The sequence below is a fragment of the Oryzias melastigma genome, linkage group LG8, assembly GCF_002922805.2.
Source record: "Oryzias melastigma strain HK-1 linkage group LG8, ASM292280v2, whole genome shotgun sequence".
Taxonomy (NCBI): Eukaryota; Metazoa; Chordata; class Actinopteri; order Beloniformes; family Adrianichthyidae; genus Oryzias; species Oryzias melastigma.
In genome coordinates this window covers 18,132,757-18,159,336 of record NC_050519.1, presented here as the reverse complement: position 1 = coordinate 18,159,336, position 26,580 = coordinate 18,132,757, and the positions used below count along the sequence as shown (strand labels likewise).

At 38.4% G+C, this 26,580-nt stretch overlaps 1 protein-coding gene across 3 annotated transcripts; it reads right to left on the bottom strand.

The window, feature by feature from the left end:
* Nucleotides 1–1,970: 1,970 nt before the first annotated feature.
* On the bottom strand, nucleotides 1,971–21,619 carry smurf1 (SMAD specific E3 ubiquitin protein ligase 1). 3 transcript variants are annotated; one of them, XM_024271505.2, is made up of 18 exons: nucleotides 20,776–21,572; nucleotides 11,342–11,380; nucleotides 11,107–11,215; nucleotides 10,813–10,946; nucleotides 10,672–10,737; nucleotides 9,048–9,123; nucleotides 8,750–8,961; nucleotides 8,588–8,672; nucleotides 8,336–8,482; nucleotides 6,552–6,780; nucleotides 5,647–5,750; nucleotides 5,419–5,533; nucleotides 5,167–5,345; nucleotides 4,953–5,090; nucleotides 4,757–4,877; nucleotides 4,482–4,683; nucleotides 2,677–2,761; nucleotides 1,971–2,602 (listed from the first exon to the last, which is right to left on the bottom strand). In XM_024271505.2, exons 1-18 carry the CDS (start codon nucleotides 20,828–20,830, stop codon nucleotides 2,503–2,505), a joined length of 2,196 nt encoding a protein of 731 aa, XP_024127273.1. In that variant the 5' UTR covers nucleotides 20,831–21,572; the 3' UTR covers nucleotides 1,971–2,502. The 3 variants fall into 3 exon arrangements, with proteins under 3 accessions (XP_024127273.1, XP_024127274.1, XP_024127272.1); XM_024271506.2 differs by having other exon boundaries at nucleotides 2,677–2,752; XM_024271504.2 differs by having other exon boundaries at nucleotides 8,336–8,672; nucleotides 20,776–21,619.
* Between the last annotated feature and the right edge of the window lie 4,961 nt (nucleotides 21,620–26,580).

Genomic DNA, 26,580 nt, shown 5'->3' with positions numbered 1-26,580 from the left:
AGTTAAATTTATTTATCTTTGTGTTTAGCACTTTGGTTGCTCCTGCTTTTATAAGTGATTTACAAATAATAAATTGATTAATTTTAAAAAAGGGCTTGACAACATATCTGGTCCACTGCATTAAACAAGTCACTGTAAAATATGACTCAATATTTATGTCTTTGTTGCAGGAAAAAGCAAAATATGACTGTAATACTTTTGTTGTGAGTAAAAGTTATTGTCTCGATCACTTAAGTTGCAAAATGTGGAACAGATCCACAAAGTTCACCATTTGGATCTAAATACCAGAAATCCTATTGAATCGAACCTATTCAATGCTAGTTTGTGGCTGTACACTTGCAGTATGATATCATTTATTTTTTCAAAGGAAACATACTTTTCTTAGTGGGTCTTATTATTCTGTGAAAACAAGTTGAGCATTTATTTGTGCCAAGCATAACATTTTTTGTTTTGATCTTATCAGGCTTCCTTAGAGTCATGGTTTAATGAAAGAAACCAGGAAAAAGAACATTTTAGAGAAACATTGTAGTTAAAAGTTTACAGGCAAAACTTTCAATTAAAAGAACTATGATTCACAATTTTTTTTGCATAAATATTAAGCCAGTTTACTAAATTATATCGTTCAGAAAGCTGCACATGATCAAGAAACAAATCCGATTTCTCATAAAGTTTATATGTACGAAGAAATTCAGTTCTTCTGTTACTTTTTTTTTTATATTTGCTTTAATTCATTAATTGGTCAAATTAGCCACACGGTGAACTTAATTTTCTTTAGTGCAGAAAGATATTTCTCTATACTTTTTGTTTTCCATTCAAGCTGTAACATTTATTGTGATTTCACATGTGTCTATATATACTCTTTTCACACAAATTTTACAATTTATGATCTGATTAATTGATGAACAAACAGTTGGAAATCAAATTATTGGGAAGAAATGTTGGTGTGTTTTCCACATCAGATAATATCAGTTTGTATGAACACTTGAATAATCTGATAAATCAATAAATCTGATTAAAATTATCTTTTTAGTTTGCTGTCAACAATCAGAATTCTTACAATGAACACACAAATGTAAAACAATGACTTTAACTTTTTCTTTGTAAAGAAATATGCTGTCAAAAAGCATTTTCATTCGTTCCAGGTTGAATTCCTCCATTTTTTGTAGTTTTTCAGAACCACAAAAGAAAAAAAAGCCATAACACAAGATTTTCTTTTCAATTTAATTCATTTAATATAATCTTATTTACATTTTATTTTTTCATAAATGTTTAGTACATTGTAAGTTACAATACTTTGCATCCATTACACAGTGAACTCTGACCCTAAAAAGAAATGTCGACTGAAATAATAATAATAATGCTTTTGTAACAGTCTTGGATCCACAACAGATCTAAAGTTTTCTTCCACCTTTCAAACTGATTTTATTCCTTTTATTTTGTGGCGTTTTGATGGGCTGTAGTGAACAGAAGATGGGCAGAGAAAGGTCATGGATAACAGACAGCAATATGGGCGTTGTAACATGAAGAAAAGGCTTTGAAAACATCCATAAAAACTCCCAAAAGTGCCTTTATGTTTTCATGATTCAGGCTCAATCAGACACAATAATAAAAAAAGAACATTATCCAAGAACACCTTTTGAGTTAGATTTTTAAAAATTAGAGCAGGGAAAATAATCTCCCTTTGACTTGAATGTAACCTGGTATATTAAAACACCAACTAGAATCATACGCTGCCAAGAGTATTTCTCCGCAGTGATATGAATGCTAAAAAAAAGGAACAATTCAATAAAACCCACTTTGTGGATTGCTTGAACTGCTTGAGCGTCGACCCTTCATTTCTGACGGAGGGGTAACAGATTAGCTCGTTGTAGAGCGGATAGCAGCGTGGTCAGTCATCACTTAGTAATAAATAATAAAACATCAGAGTGGATGAGAGTGGTCGCCGAACGGAGGATCAGGCTCATTTGATCGTTTTTTTTTTTTTTTTTTATTTTTTTAAACAGCATAACTGGAGCGCCATGCTGGACACACACATCAACATTCACACTGACTCACACTCTCTGTCATGCACACAGACATAAAAACACAAAGTGGTTAGACGTGAAGCATGAGTTACACTCCTTGTTCTCCGCTCTGAAGTCTCCGCTCGCGGGCCGGCGCGGGATTGGCCGATTCAGTCCAGAGACTCGACAAAAGTTTTTTTTTTGTGGTTAGACATTCAGAAGAATGACATCATAGCTTGTTAAAACTGAAGGGTAGAAATGCTTTTTCCAAAACTGGTTGAAAATTCTTTTTTCTTTTAAAATACTTTTCTGCTTCTGTCCTGGCGCCGCTGTGCTTCCTCCCGCCGCCGCGTCAGTCCGGAGGCGCACGGCGAACCGGAGTTCTTGTGAGGCTTGGCTGTTTTGTCGTTTTGGAGTATGTGTGTGTGTATTTGTGTTAATGTGACACAGTTGTGTGCAAGTGCAGGCATGACTGTATGTAGAGTCGCTGGTGGATTCGTCACTCCACGGCGAAGCCGCAGGTTTCCTCCACGGCCGTCAGCAGCTTCTCATAAAGCTTCTCGTAGGACTCGTATGGAGGGATGTCTATTCTGTTGAAACTGGAGACAAAAAAAAGAATATTAGTCTGCGCCGGCGTGCAGGTGGAGGAGAAGCTGCATGTCTGCATCCTCACCATGTGTGAGCTTTGGGGAGGTTGTCTGTGTTGGCGTCTATCAAGTGAATGGTGAAGAGCCTTGGTCCTGCAGAACCTGTAGAGCCTTACACAGATACATTCTAGTTATCACTGCTCTTCTGTGGGAAACAGACTATGAGTCAGATGAAAACGACACTCTTTTAAAGCTAAAATGATTCTGGAAGATTTTTAGAACCAGGAAGATTCCTACTAGTTCTTTAACTGCTTAAAGTCCCACTCCAACTATCTTTCTCTATTGTAAAATCGTTCCCAGTGGTCTTTTAATTATGCAGGTTTTAGCCAAAATAAAAAAACTGCTTAATTTTTTTAATATGTTCCCACTATAGCATTACACCTTATTCCAGAAGAAGAAAGTATGAGGGAAAAAACTGTATTTTAGACCACAAATGGTTACTTTAAAAATATTTCTTTAAAATAGTTTGAAAAAAATTCACACCTGTGAGTTTATAAAGATGTTCATTTAGTCTAATGTATGTTTAGGTCGACTGAGCGTTAGCATTAGCCGTCCTATGGGAAAACCTATTATACGTTAGCATCAAGCTAGCAGACTTTAGCATTACGAGTTCGATTCAGATTGATTTCATCAACCCAGCCCAAGTTTTAACACCAAGTGTTTTCATATATGTCCTCCACCATGAGGAAAATACAACAAGGATTAGAATGGGTCTTTAACAGTCATGTGAAAACAAAACTTTAAACATTTCCCCTCATGTCTGAACCGCTAAGCATCAAGCTGATCTTCAGGCCAGATGATCAAATGTATCCGTTTTTAAAAGTCGCCACCAGGAACCCAGCTGGAGACACAATCTAAAAATCTTTTTCTTGTTTTTATTCGTTTTGCTTTAAGCAAAACCGGAAAACAAAACTAAATTTAAAGACGTCCCCTGGAGGCTCAAAATATAACATTTTAGAGAAAGAAAACAAGTTAAAAAGGGTGTTTTGCTTTGAATATCAACGCAGAGACAGAAGACACATTGTTTTAAAAAGTCATGTGGAAATAAAGTGGAGTCGATCCATAGAAAAGCAGCCGAAGGGAAACTTCACTCCACTTCTTCAGATTTTAGAAAATTAACTAGACATGGTACATGAAAAATAAAAAAATATGTTTCTGAAATGTCAGTGAAGGTCAACTTTTCTTCAGTTCTTTTAAAAACATTTTTTAAAGACCCACTTGAAATAAAATTGTGTTTTTAACATGTTCTTGAGGCACTTTTCTGACAGACATATAAAGAAAATTAGGCTTAAATTGCATTTGAGCAACTCAGATACATTTCTGATGAACTCCTGCCGCTCTGCAGAAACTATGTCTTTGAAAAGACAGCGTTTTTTAAAATTTTGGCTAAAAACTGTATAAAAATTAAAGACCACTGGGGAACACTTTTAAAAATAGATCAAAAGATGATTGGAATGGAACTTCAGGTTCTTTTTTTTTAAATACAAATTTTGGTTTTTGTTGAAATCACTTTAAGATTCAGTTTTTAAAAATCCCTCGTGAACTTTTAAGGCTTTAAAGTTTAAGGTGGAATAAAAAACAAACAAACCACAAAATACAAAAAAAAAAGATTTTGTGTTTTCGAATAAATAAAATATTTTTTACTAAAAAAAGAGGCTTCACATCATGTTGAGTGTTAAACACGGAGGAGGAAGCATTATGGTTTGACTGGGTCTGAGCTAAAACTCAGTTTTTCATTTCAGATCAATATGAGAACGTTACTTTTTAAATCAAATTTGTTGATTTCTTCAGCGTAAAAGAGTGTTTCTGTATGAACCAGTGCTCGACCCACCCTGCAACGCCTTGAACCCCTGCAGGGGGACCCGGGTGGAGCCCGTGACGAACTGCAGCAGACGCCCCCTCCTCTCCTCGCTGAAGGCCTCCACCGCCTGCCAGAACCACCGCACCACGTTGCTCTCACTGGTGCAATGCTTCAGGCGTGTGTTGGTCTTCCAGTCTGCGAGGTCGATCTTCCCCAGTCCACCGATGATCAGCTGGAAGGATTGGAAGAGCGGGTTTGAGCGTCTGAGCTTCCTGTTGGGAGGTCGACCCAAACGAGACACGTACCTCCAGTTCTTTGTGGTCGAACGGTTTGAGGAGGTGCTGTGGGATCAGCTCACTGAAGCCCTTCTGAAGAGCCAGAAACTGAGCTTCGATTCCACGCATGAACCTCCAGTTCACGTATAATCTGGAACACACACGCTCTGTTACGTCATGGGAAAAACGGATATGTATAAGACAGAAAGCAGTAGCGTGTCATCACCTCACGTATTCCTTCTTGTTCTCCTCGGTGACCGGGACGTTTCGGCCGTTTGGTTTGAGTTCATGTTGGGATAATTTCCCGAAGGCGTTGTGCTCCACGCAGAACGTGTGGTCGAGGACTGAAGTGATGTCATTTTCACTGAAGACAAAACAACAACAAAAAAAGAATTTAATAAAAAGTAAGTTGTGCTAAAATCCTTGCAGTGGATACTCACAGGATCCAGACCAGGCTCTTGTGTAACTCCGGGTCAGTGGTCTCCAGGTCGTTGAGCTGGATGGGTTTGCCCAGCAGCTGCTTGTAGAAAGGCAGTGTGAAGCTGCCATTGATGTAGTGACCGTGGAAGACCGCCAGGCCCATCACGCGACCCACAAAGTGGAAATACGACAGGTGGTCCTGGAAGGCAGAGAGAGCCACAGAGTCAGAGGAGTCTCCTCAGACAGGAGGCGGGGCTTCAGCGGGGACTCACAGGGTTGATGGAGGAGTCGGGGTTGATCTGCAGGGTGTAGATGTTGTCTGTGGAGTACTGGAACAGGCCGTAGTAGGGGTTCAACATTTCATGACACAACAAGTACAGCCACTCCCTACAATAAAACAGAAACACTTTTACCAACAAAAATAAAAGATCTGAAGGGATTTGAACCACTTGGTGCCAACAACAATTTACATAAAAAAAACTCCATCACTAATCGTTTACCTCGCCACTCCACCATAATCCAGGCCCTCCTCCCCCCTGAACTTCACCATCAGCCGCTTCTTCAGGTCTTTAGGCCTCATCTTCATGATCTGTCGATACGACTCCTAGAAACACACAAATGCTTGAATGTCACCATGACACATCAGTGTGTGTTCATTTATCTGTTATCATACAGAAACCAGGCCTCAAGTGATTTTTTTTTCTTTATAAATTGTGATTATTTTGGTAGTATCTACCTTTCAAAATAAAATGTGACTCCATCCACTTCCTGTTTGGATTCAGAGTAAATCTAAACTGATTGTAAATTATTCCTAAAACAATATTTTATTTCATTTCATAAATTTTTGATGCTTTTTTTCTAAAAAACATGAAAAGTTTCAAATATAATGAAAATGTAAACGGTCAACTGAATAAAAACACCATATAATATAATCACCATGCAGTCTTTTCTGAATGTGACAGGATGCGGTTATGGCTTCTGTTAGCCACCAGAGGGCACTAAACTAAGATGAGCCAGAATCTTCCAAACTTACCAAGAACTAAACCCTTTTTTGTTTCCATGGAGATTCATTTTGTGTTGTCATGATGATGTATTTAAAGTTAGGGAAATAAAGGATTAAATGAAGCAGAATTCGTTCAGAGATTAACTCTTAAATCGTAGAATGAACCAAAGCCGGCTAACAATTTCAATTTAGCTTTTTGCGCAACTAGAAATCTAGACATTTTTGTTTTTTGTAACTTTGCTACTTGATTTATTATAAAATTTTACAGCTAGTTTTTTTTGTTAAAAAACGAATCCAAATGTTAAACATTCACTGACTGCAGGCTTTTTGCTAGCTGTTGTCATTTTCTTTCCACACATCAAATAGTTCAAACTCTCTCCTGCTCGTGTGCCTCCCCCTCACCTCAAAGATCTCCTCCCGGGACACCTCGATGCGGCAGTGTCCCGCCTGCGGCTGCTGCAGCGACAGCTCGTGGCGGAGCAGCTTCAGCTTGTGCACCAGGTCTCTCTCGTAGCGCGCCGCCACCTCCCCGTCCCCTCCTCCGTTCCCACTCACTCCTCCGCCTCCCCCCTCCTCGACCCCCACGTCCATCTGGGGGGCCTGGGACGACTCCTTGGCCTGGGACTGCTGGCTGGGGGTTGAAAGCAGAAGGAAGTCAGTGGATGGAAAACGGGAGCGGGAATACCGCCAGAGGAGTGGGCAGCAGAGCAAGCGCAGCAGCTGGATCTCCAATCAGCCCACATCTCTGTGAGGAGCATCTTTCAGCTCTACCAGCACAGAGGCGGAAACACAGCTGATGAGGAGCACGCTCAGCAGACAGTAGCACATCTGCCAGACGGATGTGGGCGGAGCTTTACGAGGAAGATGTCAAAACCAGGTAAAACTTTCAGGAAAAGATCCAGAACTCAGAGTGACTGACAGTCTGGACGGAGAGTTCTCCTTCAGAATGTTTCGATCAAGTCTGACGCTGATCGTCACCACGTCAGCTTGATCACTTAAGCTGTGCAGCAGCGGGCTCATGTTTAGCTGATCACAGGTTCAAGGCCAGGACTTTGTTTTAATCCAGTTCCATCAAGTGGAAAAAGAAGAAAAACTGTTTGTGTCAATACAGCCTTTTTAAATTTAAGATTAAATGAAAGTTTGATTTAGTTAATTTCTTAAAGTGAACGTCACATTCAGGTGCTGCTCAGTCTTTTGTTGTGCGCATCACTGCTGTAACAGAAGCAAGAAAGTCGAAAAAAAAAGAACAAAACATCAACATTTTACATAAAAAAACTCCCAAATCTGAAAACTTTTTGCAGAAGATTTAAATCCTTGATTTGGACTTTCAAGACATTTGAATTTTTCTTTGCTCTACATCTTTTCTCAAAATCAGTCGAGATTTTTTTGTCTCATTAAGATCTAGAAAATAAGGAAATTATAATAAAATGAGTCAAAAATGTGATTTAAGACTCAAACTAATTTCTGTCATTTTTGTTTCCATTTTAAAGTTTAGGTTTACTAAATATTGACCAGCTAAATTAGCATTCACTGTTATTTTCAACTCAGACATGTAGATTTCATTTTTATGAGAATGTTTTATTTTAGATTTTATGAAGATTCCTTAAGAAAAGACCAACTTGTTCTAAGTTCATATTATTAATTTGTTCTAAAATGATTAATTTACACTAATTACAATAGCCTTTTTGTCACTGTAATCAAAACAAAATACAATTAAGAGCATAAAATCTTATAAAATACAAACCATATACTAGCAGAACATACTAGCAAAAAAAAGCTTATTATTGGGCTGTGTAACTATCAGTTTCTCAGCTTAACTTTATTTATATGCTGCCTTAACATGAATGACCGGAGTCCAACAAGGTGTCCACCAGCAGAGCAGAGTATTTTGCTGCGATAAAAACAGGTTTTGAGAGGTTTTTTAAGTAATTCTATCTGAAATTCAACTTTTTAAATGTATTTTTCCCTTCTGGAATGTTTATGTGAAACTCCTTGTTTCTAGATTTCAATATTTTACAACATTTCTAAATTAAAAATACCTTGATCGTTTTACTACCAAACTATGATTTCTGCTTTTTTCCTACTTTTAACACGTTTTTACGGTGAAATCAAACATTTTCTGTAAAAATCCAGAAAAGTCTTTTCTTCTGAACTTCGCAGCATTTGGATGTTTGGACTGCGCATACCTGATGATGTTGTGCAGGCGCGGGTCTGTGAACTGTGTGGTTCGATTGTTGTGGTCAACAAAGTAGATGCGTCCGGAGACAGTGCTGCGGATCTCCCAGCCGACAGGTAAAGGGCCGAGCTCCTCGCAGCTCACGCTGGCCAGGTCCCTGCAGACACACAGACGCTGTAAAGCTGCCTCTCTGCTCAGACCGCCGTCTTCTCTACAGCAGCTGCTTGTTCTGAGAGCTCCCTCGTTTCCTGTGTGGTCATACCGAGGTATCCGCGGATCATGCCAAGTGCTGACCCCTGTCTGTGTGTGGAGGAAGTACACCTGTCCCTGAACCGTCGTTCGCTGCTCTGTTAAAACAAACAAAAGGGATTTGACCGCAAACGTCACAAACGCTGACAGGTTTGATGTGATGCTTCAGACTGACCGTATCCCTCAGGTAGGTCAGGCGGTTGATGCCCGGGGGGTCTGTTCTGAGGGGTGTGGCCGTGCCCTCTGGAGTCCTGCCCTCGGATCCGTTGCGTCTGCAGATGGTTCTCTTGAACGGGCGATTCCAGCCGGCAGCTCCACCCCCCTGCAGCACCGGTGGAGTCCGAGTACGGCAGCGGCTCTTCGCTGAAGCAGCCCTCAAAGACGGGCCTAAGTGGAGGAAAAGGAGTCATCCTCAGGAACAAAGGCAGGACTCAGCACAACACCCCTGAAGACAAACTCTGTCTGCTCCTCACCCATCGTTCTCCAGCAGCCCTCTGCAGTCCACCACAGGCCCACCACTGCCGATGCGGTCCCGGGTCTGCAGGCTCACTGGAACCCAAATAAGACTTTCACTTTCATGAATAAAAAACCCCACTTCCTGTCTTTTTGTGAGGCTTCATGAAGTCCTTCCCAGCTCAAGTGACCTAACCTTCACCCTCACAATGTTAAGGTTGGTTTACACTCTGCAGCAAGCAATATGCTTGTTCATACACTGTTACAAAAACAGGAAGTTGGGTCTTTTTCTAGCCTGAACATTAGAACGTTATGAGAGGTGCAGTGCAGAAATCCAATGAGTTTCCCACAGCAGTGACAAGAACACCTACAGCTCCAAACGGCTGGATTTAGGAGGAAGCAAAACCTTTTGGAAGCAGAAAATCTGTGGTCTCTAAATTAATGACCGAAGACAAGAAGATGAATGATCTAACTCAGGTTAGATCACACTGTTCAGAATGCACCAAGGAGGAACACTGGTGTGACAATAAAAGGAACTGAAGTCCAGATCAGTTCTAAAACGTAAACACTACACAGTTGGTTCCACAGTGCAGTCAGTCAGCAGAAATACATATACTAACGCTGTAGCTCCTCCTGTTAAAGTTGCATGCTGGGTGTTTCTCACATGCCTTTGAAGTTCCCTATGTGACCTTTGGAGCCAAAAAGGCTGCCACACTAAAGGTGATAGACCATAGCAACGATAATGGTTAATACTCAATTCGTGCTGTGTAACACCTGTGTTCATTTTCACAATAATCTGCAAAACTAAATTTCCCAATCTCCATGACAATGAGACAATTCACAAACTAAGACTTTCTTTTCCAAGACATATTGCACATTGCGAGTTTTCCTCATATCCTGCAGCCCAAATCAAAGGTCATAGAGTCCAGCCATTAGCTAATAATCACCTAATCAAGTAATTCATAAACTACTTTATGCTTCAGAACTATAGAAACATGATTATATCAGGGCAAAATAATAATTTTTATATAAAATCAGCTTCTTTTAGTGGTGGTTTTCAATCATTTTTTATTTTTGAATAGTCTTGACTAGTGCTGAGTGGTACAGAAAATTTGTATATCACAATTTAAATGATTTATATCACAAGAACGATATATATCACAATATACCACAATAACGTATTTTTTTTCTTAATCTCTAAAAAAATGACAAAAATGTAATTGCTTAATTTTATAACATCATTTTTATTAAAGTAACATGTAACTAAACAGTCACAAATGAGAAACATTTTTTTAAGTGCACAAAAGTTTAAGTTTCTTAGTAGAAAAACTAATTTTGCTCAAAAGTTCAGCAATAAAAATGAACAAATAAAAACAATAGAAAGGATAAAAGAGAACCGCACTAGTCTAGATTTTGATTACTGTAAACGCACTTTCATATGTATCTTAATATGCAGCTGCTGCTCAATTGTTGAGGTTGACCTTTTGGTTTTATACAGAACTGTTTAGTGTTATTAAATGGAAGAAACAAAACAAAAACACTGCAAACCTACTTTTATTACTTAATATTAATGTTGGCAACTCAAGGAGTTCAATATCAAAAGACAAAAAGTGAGTTTTGTTGCATAAATGCGTCCAGCCTTACCTACAATCTGACCTCTGACTGCATCACTGTCAGAGGGGTTGAGCTTACATAGATCTAGTCGCTGGTCTGAAAGAAGTAAAAATATAGATTATTGAAATGTGTAGACAAAAGGAACACAAAAGCAGACCGGATCACACTTACATCCTGTGTCTTTTAACCTGCTGATGGCGTTAGAAAGCAGTCGTATACAACCCAGAAACCCCGCCCCCTGTCGCTTGTGAATCTTCTTGTGGTTCCATATGCTGATGGTGATGGAGTCCGTCTTTCCAATGTAGCTGAAACACAACAAAGTTCATCAGATTTCTTTTTAGAGAAAGGCTGGAAGTGACTTGTTGAAACAAATCGAGAGCCTATAAGCCGTAGCACAAACTTGAGGGTAAACATGAGGATCTCATTAAAAACTCCCGTGAAAGCACAGAAAGTGCTGTGACTCACAGGTCATAGTGCTGGTTCCACTTGGGGTCCAGTGTGCTCTTGACTGTGTCTGTGGAGTGGCACTGACCCGATCCGTCCACCACCACCTTAGCAAACGGATCCGGAAGGCCTGAACAAAAAACAACAACTTTAATCAAACTTCAAATCTACACAGCATTCATTAATAATGTTTCAATTTAAAACATTGGTTATCACTGCAGCAGACGCCTACAATCATTTACTGAAAAGTACTTACGAAAGAAATCTTTCTTTGCGAGGTTTTTGGCACATAATACTGTAAGAGAAGAGAAGACAAAGTGAGAGACAAACACAATACTGTGGCTGATTCCACGGCGTGTGGGCTGCTGGATGAGATCTGCTATCACTGCTGCTCATGAGAATAACAACCAAGTTTAATGAAATAAAATATAATTTCAGAATCCCAGCACAGTCACAGCAGGAGTGACGTCTGCCACGTCTCCTCTCTGAACTCAAAACCTGAATAAAATCAAACCTTCAAGATTCAAACGACGGATTCATAACTACAACATTCATAGTCATGTTTGCCAAAGAAATGATGACTATATCTACTCTCAGTCTGCAGGATGTGAACAGACCAACACCACCGGAAAAAAGTCATGTGGTTCAAACAGCTGTTTGGTGGCTGCATTTTCCAAAATAAGCACAGACCAGGATGAAAAAAAAAGAAGAAGAAGAAAGCCGTAAAGTTCTTCTAGCGGTCGTATTTACAACCACAGCTCCACATTTACCCGCAGACAGTTTGCAGCCTTTACAGGCACAGCAGAGATCAGATAAGCCTTAAACCTTAGTCACATGCACCCATACGAGGTTTGACCTGTATGGGTCGGGGCTCGTGGAGCGCTGTAGAGAGCAGCTGATGCCTCCTCAGGGGAGTGCAGGTGTGTTTTGCAGTTCTCTTGAGGCTCATGTGACCACCTTAAAGGATGCCATGAAAATGGAACGTACCATTTGTAAGTATTTGTAAGTAGAATGTCAGTTACAGCAATTATGACGTACAAGTGATGGTGTCCTTACACCACACTCTAGCTAGTGAGGTGCACCTACTGTCTCCTTACTGACAAATGCTGCACATACAAAGTGTGCAGGTGATGGATAAGCACATATAGGATGCAAATACAAACTATTCTTTGATTACTTAATTTAATAAATTAAAGCTACAGACACACCATGGATTCGACACATATTATTGAAGATGGTGTTCATCCCTGATTGGTCAAAGTTCAACTGGCTTAATTTTCAATGTACGTTCCAAAGCCACAGGTTTTGTACATAACACCATTTCTAATGGTTTTAAAAATGTGCATAAATGCATGAGTGCCAAGACGGGTGTGAACGTAGCTTCAGGATGCTAGTAAGTAGTGCGCACTTTTCTCTTGAAAAGCACCAACAAGATCCTTGTGGAGGGTTTGAAAAATAAAAATACACATTCAGTGCTTTCATTTCACCTACTTCCCCCCTTTTGTATAAATGTTTGCTATGAACCATCACCCGCAGCACGCCCATAGAAAAAAAAATGTGCATGAACATTTTGACTCAACAGGATTACTGATCGGTCTACCAGTGTACATCATACAGGTTTGCCCATATCCACCTTTAAGGACAGTTATAGCTAAGGCATTAGCACCAACCAAACAGAGAAAAACTGGTGTGGACTTAACAGCCCAATGTGAAAGTGCACTTAAAGATTAGTTTCCACTGAGTGGTACAGTCTAGAACAGTCCACGCAGTTCAGGTGAGCGTTTCCACTAAAAGTTGGACCATCACGGCGCATGTGGGGTGTAGTCCGACTACAGCAAAGCCAATTAAAACAATTGTTTGAGAGAAGCCCTAAAAATGTATGGTTCAATCCAGCTTAATAGGCTCATTTTATAATGGAAATGCTCAAAATACTGGACCGGACCAGACTGGACCGCTCAGTTGAAACGAGGCTCAAGTGGCATCAAATCTCGATTCCTTAAAAGTAATTGGGGATTTACCTTTATTTGAACAAACTCAGAAAGTTACAGTTATTGTCATTTGTCAAGGCGTTTTACTAATAATCATTTGGACTTTAGTGTAGCCGCAAAGACTGTAGAAACAAGAACTGGACTCTGGTGAAACCATAAATGAGTGAAACGTTTAACTCCAGAGCAGGATTAAATTTAAACCTAAAAACCATCATTTGAACTCTGATGTGGTTCATTTATGGAGCCGTTCTCCCTCTAAGATTGTAGTTACCCGATGGGTTAAGATGTGGTAAATGTGATGACACATGTGTGTCTGGTCTGGTGCAGCCCGGTCTATTTCCTATGATTAACACACCAAGAATGGCTGCAGGATATCCTTCCATCTTCCCCGTCAACAACTTTTATTCCTCTAGCCTTTGACTCACACATTCCACACGGGGACATCAGCTTTTCTTTGGAAACAATACAGTTCCTGGAGGACAGAACCGGGTACGAGACGAGCTGGTGGGAAAGGGGAACTTTTTCCAGCTTTTATCCTCAGCTGAGCGAATCTCAGATCTCATATCTTCCCATTTCCACCCAAAAAGATATTAAAACATTCATTCAACTGATCCCTTTTTTATCTGCTTCTGGAAAAAGGTTAGAGTGATCCTCTATTATTTTTGCAAATATAGAATCTTTGAAACCTAAAAGCAGCGGTCAGTGATCAGTACCAGTCCATGGGACAGTTGATACTGAGCCGCAGAGAAAATAAAAATACCTTTATTTTTGTTTATTTTATCTATAATATAATTCTGACAGAAATTTTAATTTGAAAAATAACTGAATTCTGAAAAAGTCAGTGTGAAAACAGAAGAGAGTGTCTTCAAAACAAACGAAAGCTGCATTTAAACATGAGTCTTGACTACAAATATGGATTTATCGCGACATAATAATAACCCATAATATTTATTAACTGGCTGTAATGTTACACGGATGCTGCTAATAAAGTTGCTCAAATGTGTAATTTTCCCTATATTAAGAAAATACTTGTTTTAGTGTCCATCTTATTTATTTATTTATCTGTTGCACGGTAAAAGTCAGACAAGTTTGAAGTTGGCATCTGATTTTTTTAGCTTCCACCTTGACGGTTTTGGGTTAATGGAAAATCTAATCACATTTTATCGGTTCCTACACCAAATCTAGTGTATAAATAAAGTTTAAAGCAGCTGCAGATATTATACAGAGGATGGAGATAAGCATTACCCTCAAAAGTTAAGGGAAACTGGAACTGAAAAAAAAAAAATGCTTCCGCCTCAGACAGGCTGGACTGTGAAGAGTTTTTGGACCACTGGGGTACAGGGAACCCAGTAATCAACTGTGAAATCTGAAGAAAAAGTTTTATTTGTGAGAAAGACTTCTGCAGATGAAACAAAACCTGAAACTTGTATCCCATTAAAACGCTACCAGATTGGAGTGCTGATATATTTATTTTACAGTTTTGTCTTTCGCCCTCATCTTTTTGAAATATTTTCTCATGGTGCCGCTGCTTTGACCTCTTTCCAGCTTCCAGACTGGCTTGTATTATGTCGAGGCCAATTAGCTTTCAATCCGACTAGCTGGCACGTAAATCTGAGCAGCACGTGCAGCTTTCATGAACAAATTAACATGATCCCGCTCAGCCACTGACGCATTCATTAGTCTGCGTTTTCCACAATAAACTCCTTCTTTTCAAACACAAAAAGCACCTTTTTCCCCCCTCCGCTCTCTTTAACCTATTTACATTCATCACTTTTGGTTTTTTGAGGATCCCGCCTCTGCGTTCTATCCCGACTGTTCACAGGTACAGAGGATTGTGTGAAAGCAACAAGCCTTTTTGGAATATCGTCTTATTGTTTACGTGGAATATAATCTGCATCAGTGATGGGATCTTCTAGCTAAACTCGAAAATGTGATTGTTGTGAAAAATATAAAAATGACGAAGATCATGCAACTTCTGTCTGCAGCTTCCAATCAAAAAGCTAGAACTTAGCGAGGCAAAACTCACCAGAAGCCTCATCGTCTCTGAAATACTTCATCAAATCTTTTCATTGGATCCCCAAAATGGCACTTTTAAAAAAAAGCACTTGTTAAAAGGTACATCGCAGTTCTAAAACGGCACAAACCAACACCACCTACAGCGCCGTGCTGCAGGATGAGCTCTGCTTCCACACTGTCCTTCTGCAGTGAAGGTGGTGCTGACAAACACCAACAACATTCAGTGTTTCTGTGAATCAAGAAAAGTGAATTCATTAAAAGAAGAGTATTTTAGTTTGTCCCTTTGTCTTTTGTGAGGTGTTGAAATTTTTTTAAATCCAAACCACAAGTGCCAAACTCCAGGTCTTGAAGGCCAGTGTTTTACATGTTTTCCAACCAACCTCCTATTGTAGCTTCTTACTGGCAAAACACACCTGATCCAGATAATCAGCAGCAGGATTTCTGAAAAACCAGCGGGAGCCTGGCCCTCGAGGCCTGGAGTCTGACACCCTGATCTAAACTCAACCCCATAACAGTAGGGGATCAGAACTGGGTAGGAAGAGTACTTTTGTGTCAAGATCCAGAGGTCCTAATGACAAAAGTCAACAAAGACAGACACAAAAGGAGAGAATATGAATCTGCTTGTTAGGTTTTCCAAGAGGGAAGAGAAAACCAAAAAGTAACTCAAGTTTCATTATTTATAGAACAGTTAGAAATCTTAAAAACATTACATCAGAACAAGAGGTTGAAATGAAGCCAACAGATGTTTTTAAAACCCACTTTGAGGAAAATCTGATGTCTTTGTTACATTTTTCTGATGACGGAAGACATCTATAAAGAAATATAAAATTGTATTTCTGATGACTTTATTTAAATAGTTGTGAATGTGGAGCAGACGAAAAAAAAAAGCTGTTTGAAAAGGAGCTTATTGGCGATGTAGAAAATATGCTGAGCGGGCCAAAAAGTCCTTGCTTTGAGCTCTCAGCAATGGAAGGGGGGGAGGTAATGCAACAACTCAAAGAGAGAATTTCTAATGACCTACTGCCGCACTGTTGAGACTATGTCTTTTATTTATTTATTTTTTAAATTTGGCTAAAAATGGCATAATCCGGATAACAAGACCACTGGGAACACTTTTACAACAATAGATCAAAAGATGATCAGAGTGAAACTTCAAGCTTTCAAAATGTATGCAAGTCAATCCAACTCCCATCTTCCTCCTCCTCATCATCATCACTAGATTCTTCATCAGCTCATGTAACTAAACAGCAACATAAATTGGGAAATTGTCCTAAAATCACTACAAAAACCTCAACAACAGCAAACTAAAACAAATCTGGATTTAGACCTAAAAAAGTTTTTACACAAAAACATAAAGGTTAACTTTTGACGTTTACATAATAACATAAGGGTTTTCTGCAAGGCAAAGTTAGATTTTTCTTTTCAAATCAAGGATGTATCAGTTTAAGGGTTTATAAGACATGATAAGGTTTGAACTACAGCATCTTAAAAAATGAACCTCAAAAGTAAAGCTTTCACTTGTTTCTAAGAACTAAAAGTACAGCCATCAGCAATGATCCCAGTTAAGACAATGTTTAACTAATAATTAAATACATATATTTATAAAGGCATATTGAATTGAAGCAATGAATCACAAACTCCTGATTGAGGTAATAAAACATTATTAAAACCTTTTTAATGAGATGTGATTCGTAAAACTAACTGATTGATGTCCCTTTAAAGCCATTACTGTCGGTTTATATGTGAGTGAGTTCATAATAGTAATTGATGTCCACTGTTAAAGTACTATGATGGATTCAGAAATGAATCAACCCAAATGGATGGCATTTCTTTTGAATCAAACAGAAAAGGGGATCAAAAATACTGACCGTCATTTTTTTCTCCCTTTTTGTTCTTTCGTGCTATTAAACAAAACCTGCTTTAAATCACAAAACAACTACAAGAATCTATAATCCAAACATGCTGCAGTTCAGACATGCAGGTCTTCTGCAGAGAGGAAGATGCAAAAAGCTGCCTTTGAAATGTGCTGTGTTTAGACTACAGCAGGTAATGAATGCTATATGAGCCAGCGTGATTGATCTTCTGTACTTCCTAGCGGCGAGTTGGCTGTAAATTCTGTGCAGGAAGTCTCTGGCCAGTTTTGCTGACGTCTGCGTTCTCACATGCAGGTCTCCAATAACATCTCGGGCAGTTTTCAGGGACTGCGGTTCATGAGTAAAAATGGCCGTGGGCTGTCAGGCATCCCGCTGCTTACGCAACGCCGCTCATTAATAATCATCCCAACGATCAGCTGACCCAAACATTCAGATGAAACACAAGGCGGTTCTGTCGTCTGTTTCTCAAACTTTCTCTACAGGCGATTTTTGATGCGGAAATGTTATAAAGTAAAACAGATCCATAGAGGGAGAAATAACAAAAAGATTCTTGTTTGGCGGCCAGCGGACAACAAAAGCGCCTCTGAAATGTGACCCGAACTTGCCCGAGCCCCTTCCACAGAATCACAGGCCTTTCCAATGTAGGCCAAACAATCGCTGTCTGGCAGACTAAACAGAGCAGGTCAGCCTGACAGCACAGCGCTCCCGCCGGCTTAACGCACATTCCTTACCCAATAAGAATTCCTATAATACCTGTGGAGGCGGGGCATACTCAGGAGCAACAACCAGGCTGGAATCGTGAGTAACCGCCTCACCAAAACACAAACGCTCTGCGGCCTTCCATCACAACACAGCAAATGGTTTAGCGGATCCATATGAAAATAATTAGCTTAATGTATAAGAAGCATATTTTAACTTTAACAATAAAAATATTTTATTACTTCTAAAGGCAAAATAGATAAGCTTTACTGATGTTTTGTCTAAAATTATTTGACATCTTTTCTAGTTCAAGTGATTTTCTTCTTACTTTTAAATAAACAATAAACATATATATTTTTTTAGAAAAATTACATTTTTAAGGGATCTTGGGTGATTTTCTTTTCGCAATCACTGCAAAAATACCAAAATGGCTAAAATCCAGATTCACTCATTCATAGAGTAAATTCAAATGGCACCACAAAATGATTAAAATAAGTCATTCTTACTTCTAAAACTAACCAAAAATGTAATTTTCCATTAAAGAAAATCCAAAAATTGCTGTGAAGTTTATTCAACCATAAATTTGCTGAATAAATATTAGTTTCAACCTAAAAAAAAAAATCCACCCCCTTTTATCTAAAGGTATGTGTGAAACAAGTGTGTGATTCTGTTGGGTTTGGTATAATTTTCAGCTCAACGGTAATGATTCTGGCTTTGCTTCTTCACCGTCAGCTTGAATGAATGACACCTTGAGGAGTAAATATAAAGGCTTTATGGGAAGAAGTAGGTCAGGTTTGTGAGACTTGCTCTTGTAGACGGTGTGTATCTGCTCTAATCCCTTAGAATGCAGACTTTCAGACACAGGATATAGAAATACACACATGCAGCAAGCGTTTAACCACTTAAACCACCACGTCACTTAGGGAGGGCTTAAGAATCGCAAACCTTCCATGGCAACAGCCATCACTTCAGTTCCGCTACCGGTTTTATTCTGCACCACTTCAGATTAACAATCAAATAATGATTTTAGACTCTACAAAGGTGTTTTAAGTGTGATGTTTAGTTTTGAATCAGTCTGCCTCAATGGTAGCAAGTTTGGTGACCTTGCAGTAAAATTCAGTTTTTTTTTTGTTTCCAAGCCAAAAAAAGTGAAAAAAAAACATAAAACTGAGATGATTTAAAGAGCCATTCTGATGAAAATGTGTTTTTAATGTTTTTTAACATATTCTTAAAGGGTTTTCCTATGGATGGAGGACAAAGTAAAGCTTAAAATTGTATTTCTGAGTATTTTAAATCAATGTGAATCAGGAGCAGACAAAAAAAAAAAAGTTTTTATGAGGTAGAAAATACGCTGGGTGGGCTACAAGCTCCCTGCTTTATTCTCCATTCTGACACATCCACTTGTAGACAAATAGATCCATGTACGTCTTCGTTTTCCTCAACTGAACTGGCATCAAGCTCAAAACTGTACAGCTGGAGAGCTCCAATTTTGATTTTGCTTGCCATTTTTACTGCACCTGTAATGTTAGGTTGGGGTTGTGAGGGGCTGTAAGGTAGTGGTTAGATCAGGTGTCCCCAGACTTTTTCTTTGAGAGCCTCAAAGCGGTTTTCTTCTCTGATGTGGGACCGGGGTCAGTTTGTAGGCTAACAAAAGAAGTCTAAAATGGCAGGACTAAACTCAAACATTTCAAGTTTTAGAGAAAGCCATATATAATCAGATAGGAGTACAGACTGCAGAAGAGTGGAATAAAAAGTCACACTGTGCAGGTCTTAATCACATGGCCAGACTAGGAAAAAAATAAAAACATCATGTATCTTTGATAGGGTTCAGGTGGACGGGCCACAATTGAAAGGAGTTCCGGATCAGGCCGCCCGCGGGTTAAAAAAAGACAAATTTAAAGACAAATGAACTCCCACCACTCCGCAGAGACTACGTCCAAGAAAACAACACAGGTTTTAGCCTAAAAACGGCATAATCATAATTAAAAGACCACGGGGAACCCTTTCCCATAGATCAAGATGATTGGAGTGGGACTTTAACAGCATAAAACAGCAGTTCCCAAACTATAATACATATATATTTAGAAATTTCCATCATAATAAAAAAAACATATCCATTAAATAAGGTAATAATTTGACATTTCTAATCAGTAGACTGTTAAGGTTTTAGTCTAAATCGGCAGATCTTGACATTTAACATAAAATAAAATTGTATGACTTTGGTGGTGCCTGTCTAAAATAACTTCCCCTAATAACCAAAACACAATCTGAAGCAATTAGATTGCAATCAGTGACATTAGTGTTTGTAATGAGTGTTTTATGCTGATTTTATCGTTAAAAAAACGCCACTTGAAAGTGATACATTTTATTGCTACCTAAGACGTATGCATTTCTGCTGTCTGTTGGGAGGTTTTTGACAATAAAAAAAAAGAAAGAAAGAAAAAGGCTGAGGTTTAAATGAAGACTCAGTAGAAACAGATCTCAGATGCCTCAAGAGCAAACTTCAGAGGAGGCAGAAGTTCAGCGAGTGTAGCTGTAGCTAACACCAGACGATCGATGGCTGCAGTTAATCTGGGCTAGCATGTCATATTAACAGACAAATCGATGTCTGGAGAGGCTGCAGGTCAGCTCTCGTTCTTGTAACGGAGTCCGTAGCATTCAGCAGAAGCGACGGGGTTCGGTTGGCTGTCGCCCCTCCAAATATGGGTGTAGCTAGCGAGCGTTACTAGCGGTCAACATTTACTGCAGTGTTCCTCAAAGCTAGCGCTAGCATCCTAGCCCGAGCAGCTAATTAAGTTTTTGAGCGACTTCGTTCAAGGCTGCAGCTTTACCGTCATGTCGCTGCGACGTCCTCACTTTTCTAAGCAACAAAACGCACAAAAAGTGACAATTTATCAACTGCTTTTACGGTAATTTAGTTAGCATGATAGCTAACAAGTTAGCAGTTGAGCCTGCTACACAAAAACCGGATGTTTGGGCAAAGAGAAGCACCGAACAGAGACAGTTGGATTACTTACACATTACAGCAGAGATTTACAGACTATGGTTGGTAGTTTCTCATAAAACCTGAACTCAAAACGATTCATGCAAGTCTTTCATCTTTTCCCCCTTACCTGTCAATCGAATTTTGATGCTGGACCCGTTCCTCCGACTCCCAGGATTCGACATCACTTCGGGGAAAAAAGGATCACTCAAACTTCCCCTCGGAGACTCCCCTCCGGAAAGATCACAGCTTCATGAAAGAGCGGGGCCGCAAACACTTCACTACCAGAAGACGAGGACCGGCTTCTTCACGGATAAAAAGGCATTATTTCGCCGCAAAGTCCTGCGCTCCTTCTAAATCCAACAACACGGGAGAACATTTTCAGGCAGGCTCAAGCACGTAGCCGGCTGACGTCATGTTCTTAACGCTGCGTGCTCGCTCCAGGAAGTGTGCGCGCGCCAGCGAGAACATTTCTCACGATTTTCAAAACAAAATTACCAGACTTTTATTTTGTTAATGTATTCGTTTTTTTTCTTATTTTACTTATACAAAAATTAAAACAAAACACGAGACTTTAAAACGATAAAAAATACAATTAAATAATGAGCTATAAAATAAGAACAAAAAATCTGAACAATTTAGTTTTACCTCTACATGAACTTATAAAACAAAACAAACAACAACAACAAAAAAAACAGTAAATGTATTTTTCACCCAAACAATACCCAAAAGTATTAAAATAAATGTAATATTAATATTTACTTCAGTCCTGTTCTTTCCAAGTTCATCAAATAAAGGAAAATAATTAAATATTACATAGTAATCGTTTATTTTATTCTACTATTAAAATGATTTTTTATTAAAATAAAAAAAGCATGGATGTATAGGTGAACAGTCAACCTGCCCTTATTACTCTTTGACAACCACAGTTTCCATAAAAATGTTCCCTTTAAGTAAAAACTAGAAAGTAAGTTTATAAATTCCCTCCTTTCGAGAGAGCTGTAGAGACGTAAAACCTTTGGCTGAAAGCACTAATATTATGACTGTAAACAGCTGTCAAGAGGCAGTGAGCTCACAAGTGTTCAGTTTCTCCCTGCATGTTTGTAGGTGAGACAGAAAAATAAAAACATCACCAAAAACATTCATCATGGGGGTCAAAGGGACAAAAATTGAATTTTCATTCCTCTAAACTGAAGAGTCACTATAAAGTCACTCAAATAGACCCTGCATTTACATTGGTACAGTAAAGATAAGATTTGGCTTATTTGACTATTTTTGTCCTCCCAACATTTACATTTACATCAATGTGAAGCCGGTTAAACCATAAAAGATGATAAAGAAGTACAATTTATTGAAATTAGAGATTTACTGAGCAGATATTCCAGTCACATACTACCTACAAATGATTGACATTAATTGAAATTTCTGGATCAAATAAGAAAAATATTTACATTTTTTGATGCTTTTAAGACTGAAGATGTGGAGATTAAGAAAAGAAAAAATACAATTAGCATTCATTTTTCAGTTTAGATCCTATTTGTATGAGTTTAGTTTTTGTGAGGAGAGCCAAACAAAAAGAAGGTCAGCAGGCAAACTTGTGCGTTTGTTGTGTTTGGGAGGAATGTGCATTGCACGTGTGTCTCGAGACTGAGGCAACGCAGTGGATCTGGGATTATGGTTTCTGGGATTTGGATCTTTAGCAGCACCAGGGTGAGCAGCATGCTTTTGATATTAGCCGAGGAAACAAAGGAACCTGTCTACTGCCTGTTTACACGTCACGGTAAATCCACAAAACCGAGCCTCACGCACACACAGACACAAACACACACAGTTTGCCAGCCAACACGTGCGGGAGCTTTGCTTGAGCTCACAGCAGCACAGATCCAAATATGAAAAATATTCAAATATTCAGCCCCCTGTTCTTATTTATATTTATTTTCCAACACCCCTGTATTGATTCTACATAAATGTTCACCATTGATTTTGTTTAATATCAAAGTTTTTGCAACTTTTGTTGCTAAATTCAGTTTCTATGAAAACCCTCCTGACTGTAAACCTAACAAAAATAAAAATATATTTTTTATAAGTGAGTAAAGTCCTTTCTTTTTTCTGATTGCTAATTTTAATTGTATTGAACCAGGAAAATTAAACAAAAGTGTGTTTAGATAAAGAAAAAAAAAATGGATCGAGTTGTTCTCCAGATGTAATGGAACTACATTACATCCCCCTGTCGGACATAAAGTCTGACAAAAACCTTCACCTAGAGGTTGAAAACGTGAAAGCGCAGACAGACATTTGTGTCAAAACATTTTAAAACCTAAATTCCGAAATTTCTCCTCAGTTTAAACAAAAGCTTGATTTGTTATGTCGCTTCTGCAAAACGTATTTATGAGAATTCCAAGTATGTTTTTGTTTTATAAAAGACCTGAAGAGTTTGTCTCTGGAAATTTCTGAGTCTTGCTGACGTCACGTGAGCAGAAAGGAGGTCAATGATTTGTTTTCATTAAAGCACGGATGCGGTCAAGCGCGAGGGCCGCGTGGCATGAGGGAGTCACTGGAAAAGCCTCTGAGCTCCACCCATCTGCTGAGGTGTAGGTGTGCAGGCGGGATTTTTAGAGAGGACACTGTGGTCAAAATTGGGCAAGAAATGTCCATAATTTGGGCAGAAAATTTGAAAACAAAAACTGGATTTAACTTCTAAAGACTGCGAAGGATCACTGTAAAGCAGATCATGTCAATCTGTAGGAAATGAAATACAGTGAAAGTCTGAAATCAAAAGGTTGATATTAAAATAAATGTAGATTAGAATCAATATTTTTTTATTTATTGATATTTCCAAAAGCAAGAGGGAAATCACAAAATTAGGATTCAAACTTGTTGCTAAGTGGTTACACAGCCATTATGTGTGTATAAGTTATGACATAACCTTTTCTAATATAGAAAAAGTATGTAAAAGTGCCTTCATGACCAAGAAATAAGATGAATCACTCAATATGACAGTGAATACATTTTTCTATGAATGCCATAAAACATGATTTATTTAAGAAGCTTGATGGACAGCTCAGACGGTTGCTTTGAAGGACACAACAATTTCTGTTTTCACAGATTCCACTCTCAGGTTCAGGTCTTTGCATTCAGTCACGGTGTCGATCAGATTCTTTCAGATTTCCTTTTTCCTTTCACATTCAGAGCAAACCCCCAAATTCTGTTTTAAATTGGCAGACAACAATAAAGAACCAAATGTTGCAGTTCTGCATTTGGCCACTAGAGGCAGGTTTGAAAAGAGAGCATTTTCCCATAAACCCTCATGTTAAAAGCTCGACTTACACTAGTTTTAAAGATTTAATCTTTTCTTTACTTGTGTTATTTTAAAATTAACCATTTAATTTTACTTTATTTTTTAGAACTAAACTAATTTAGCACTTTTAGGAGTGTGTGTTTTGTTTGGAAGGTGCATGCAGTAGAGATGAGGACTTCAGTTCTGGGACTTGTAAACAGTGTTAATTTGTTTGTTATTTTTATCTCCAGGACTTGGCTGTCAGGTCTATAAATCAAAGGTTTTTTTTTTTTTTTTTTTTTTTACAAAACTTTGGCTTTTGTGTAGGATAAGAACACCAGTTGTCTGTTACTGTGTTCCCATAAGATCTTTTGTGGCAATTTGTGACATTAAAATACAGTTTATTTTAACTAAATGTTTTAGGACTTGATTTGTAGTTACAGCTAAACACTTGAGTCATCACTTTACTTGACTTTGACAAAACTCAAATTTATTTTTTCCCCCACCTATTGACTGCATATGAGCCCTGGACTGAGTGACCCCTCAAACAGGAAGTACTCACTGGCTTCAAGGACCCCAAATCCCATAGACTCCTGTAGATAAATAAACAGCTATTACTCAGTCATTATGTTCTTCAGAATAACCATTCTCGCTCTGATATCTTGTTTTTAAAAACTCTTGTTAATTTTTTCATATTTTTACTGTAGTTTAAGTTTTTCAAGTACGAACTGACCAATTAGATGCCTCAATAAAAGCCTCACGTTGTCAGATTCTCCTGAGCCCGCTTTCAGTGGAAGGGGTGTGGCCTAACATGCTCACTACTGATTGGAGGAAGTGACTTCCATAGAAATGTAGACTAAGATCGACACTGACCAATCATGGCTTACTGAGGATGTCTGGTTCCAACATGGCGACGGACATATTGGGGAAACATGGCAACTGGATTGAATTAATTTGTTTGGAACAGGAAGTAAGTCATTTTCTTGGGGTGACGTCTCACTTGATAATTCCAGTTCTCTATATACAGTCAATGGTCACACTGAGCTGCCAATCATTGTAGTTTTGTAGAAGTGGGTGGTTGTAGATTCAGGTCAACATGGCCGCCTTACATGAGTTGTTTTACTGCGTAAATCTCTATGGTAGTAGCATGTTAGCTCTCCTTGCCTTCATCGACATTGTCCAGTTTTCAGATTGCTGACTTTATTTTGAACCTGAGGAGTGGGTTTATGACCACCAGCCCTCTTGTTAACTGGATTTTGGATGCAGATTTTGTTTATTTTGTTTGTTTCAGAGGATTTACATCTCTGACCGTGTTTTTACCTCTAGATTGGATGTTTCTGCTCAAACAGTAAAACAGTTAAGTGGGTACAGAGTAAAAGAGAAGCCGTTCAGTGAAATAAAGGATTCTAGTCGTCTTCAGTGGCTAACTCCTGTGTTTTATTGATGCTTCCACACATGTGGCGGTTCAGGGTTTCCTGTTGGACTTCCTGTGATGGAGAACTCCTTCTCCCCTCCCGATTCCTGAGCTCCAACAAAACCAAATCTTCATGCTTTTGACTCTATATCCTGCTGGGTTTTCCACCTCTGTTCATCACATCTGTATTTTTGATTCAAGGAAAATGTTAAAACTGGCTTTTATGAAGTCAAACTTGTGACAAAACTCTCCCTTGAGCGTGTATGAAACTCCATGCACACAGTTTCAAATGTTGAATTGGTCTAATTTTCTTAACAATGATCCAAAAGAGTACTCAATCAAGCTCTGATAGTCATGTAGAAGATGTCCTTTTATCGTTGCATGAGGTTAGTAAGGAGACTTGTAGTGTTTTTCATTTATTTCTTTTTTTTTTAAAGATTTAGAGTTAAAGCAATGCAGAGTGTATCCTTTATTCTTGAGAATAGACAAAACAGTTGTTCCACCTATAGCACATAGATTCATATTTTAACAGATGTTTATTTTTTCAGAAAAATGTGTCTTTTATTGTTGTATTTGTGAAAGTTTGTCAAAAATAAACATTTTTTATTTTAAAATTTGACAAAAATCATCTGGTAAATCAATAAGAAATGGTGTTGCTTTGACATTTCTTTTCTCTAAGTTATATATAAGTTATTTATATGTATTATGTATTTAAATCACCTCACTTGGATGCAAAACTTTTATACAAGCGTCTTGAGTTTTCAGTTTTTGTGACTGGAAAAGTCAAGTGACTGAAAAAAAATCTGCAAATATGTGAAACCACAAATACGCAGAGGAACACTGTGTGTGAGAATATTTATGTATATATATATATATATATATATATATATACATAATTTTTTTAAACAAACCTCAGTGGTTTTGGGTCAGTTTATTTTGAGGTTTTTGCTGCTCACTGCTTGATCCTTTACTTTTCTATCATCTTTTGTTTTAGGTTCTTAGTTTGTAATGTTTTTTTTGAGATTTGCTTTTTCTGTTTAAGGTTCGTGCATTAAGCTAAACCTTTATTCGCACACTCCATTCCTCCTGATTTGGAGCTCTCCAACAACCATCATTCCCCACAAAAGCTTCATGCAGCAGATCATTTGAATCCAAACAATCCTTAAATAAAAGATGTGGAAACCAAAATCGAATAAACAATACTACTTATTTGTTCTTTGTATTCGATTATGAAATATCATTTT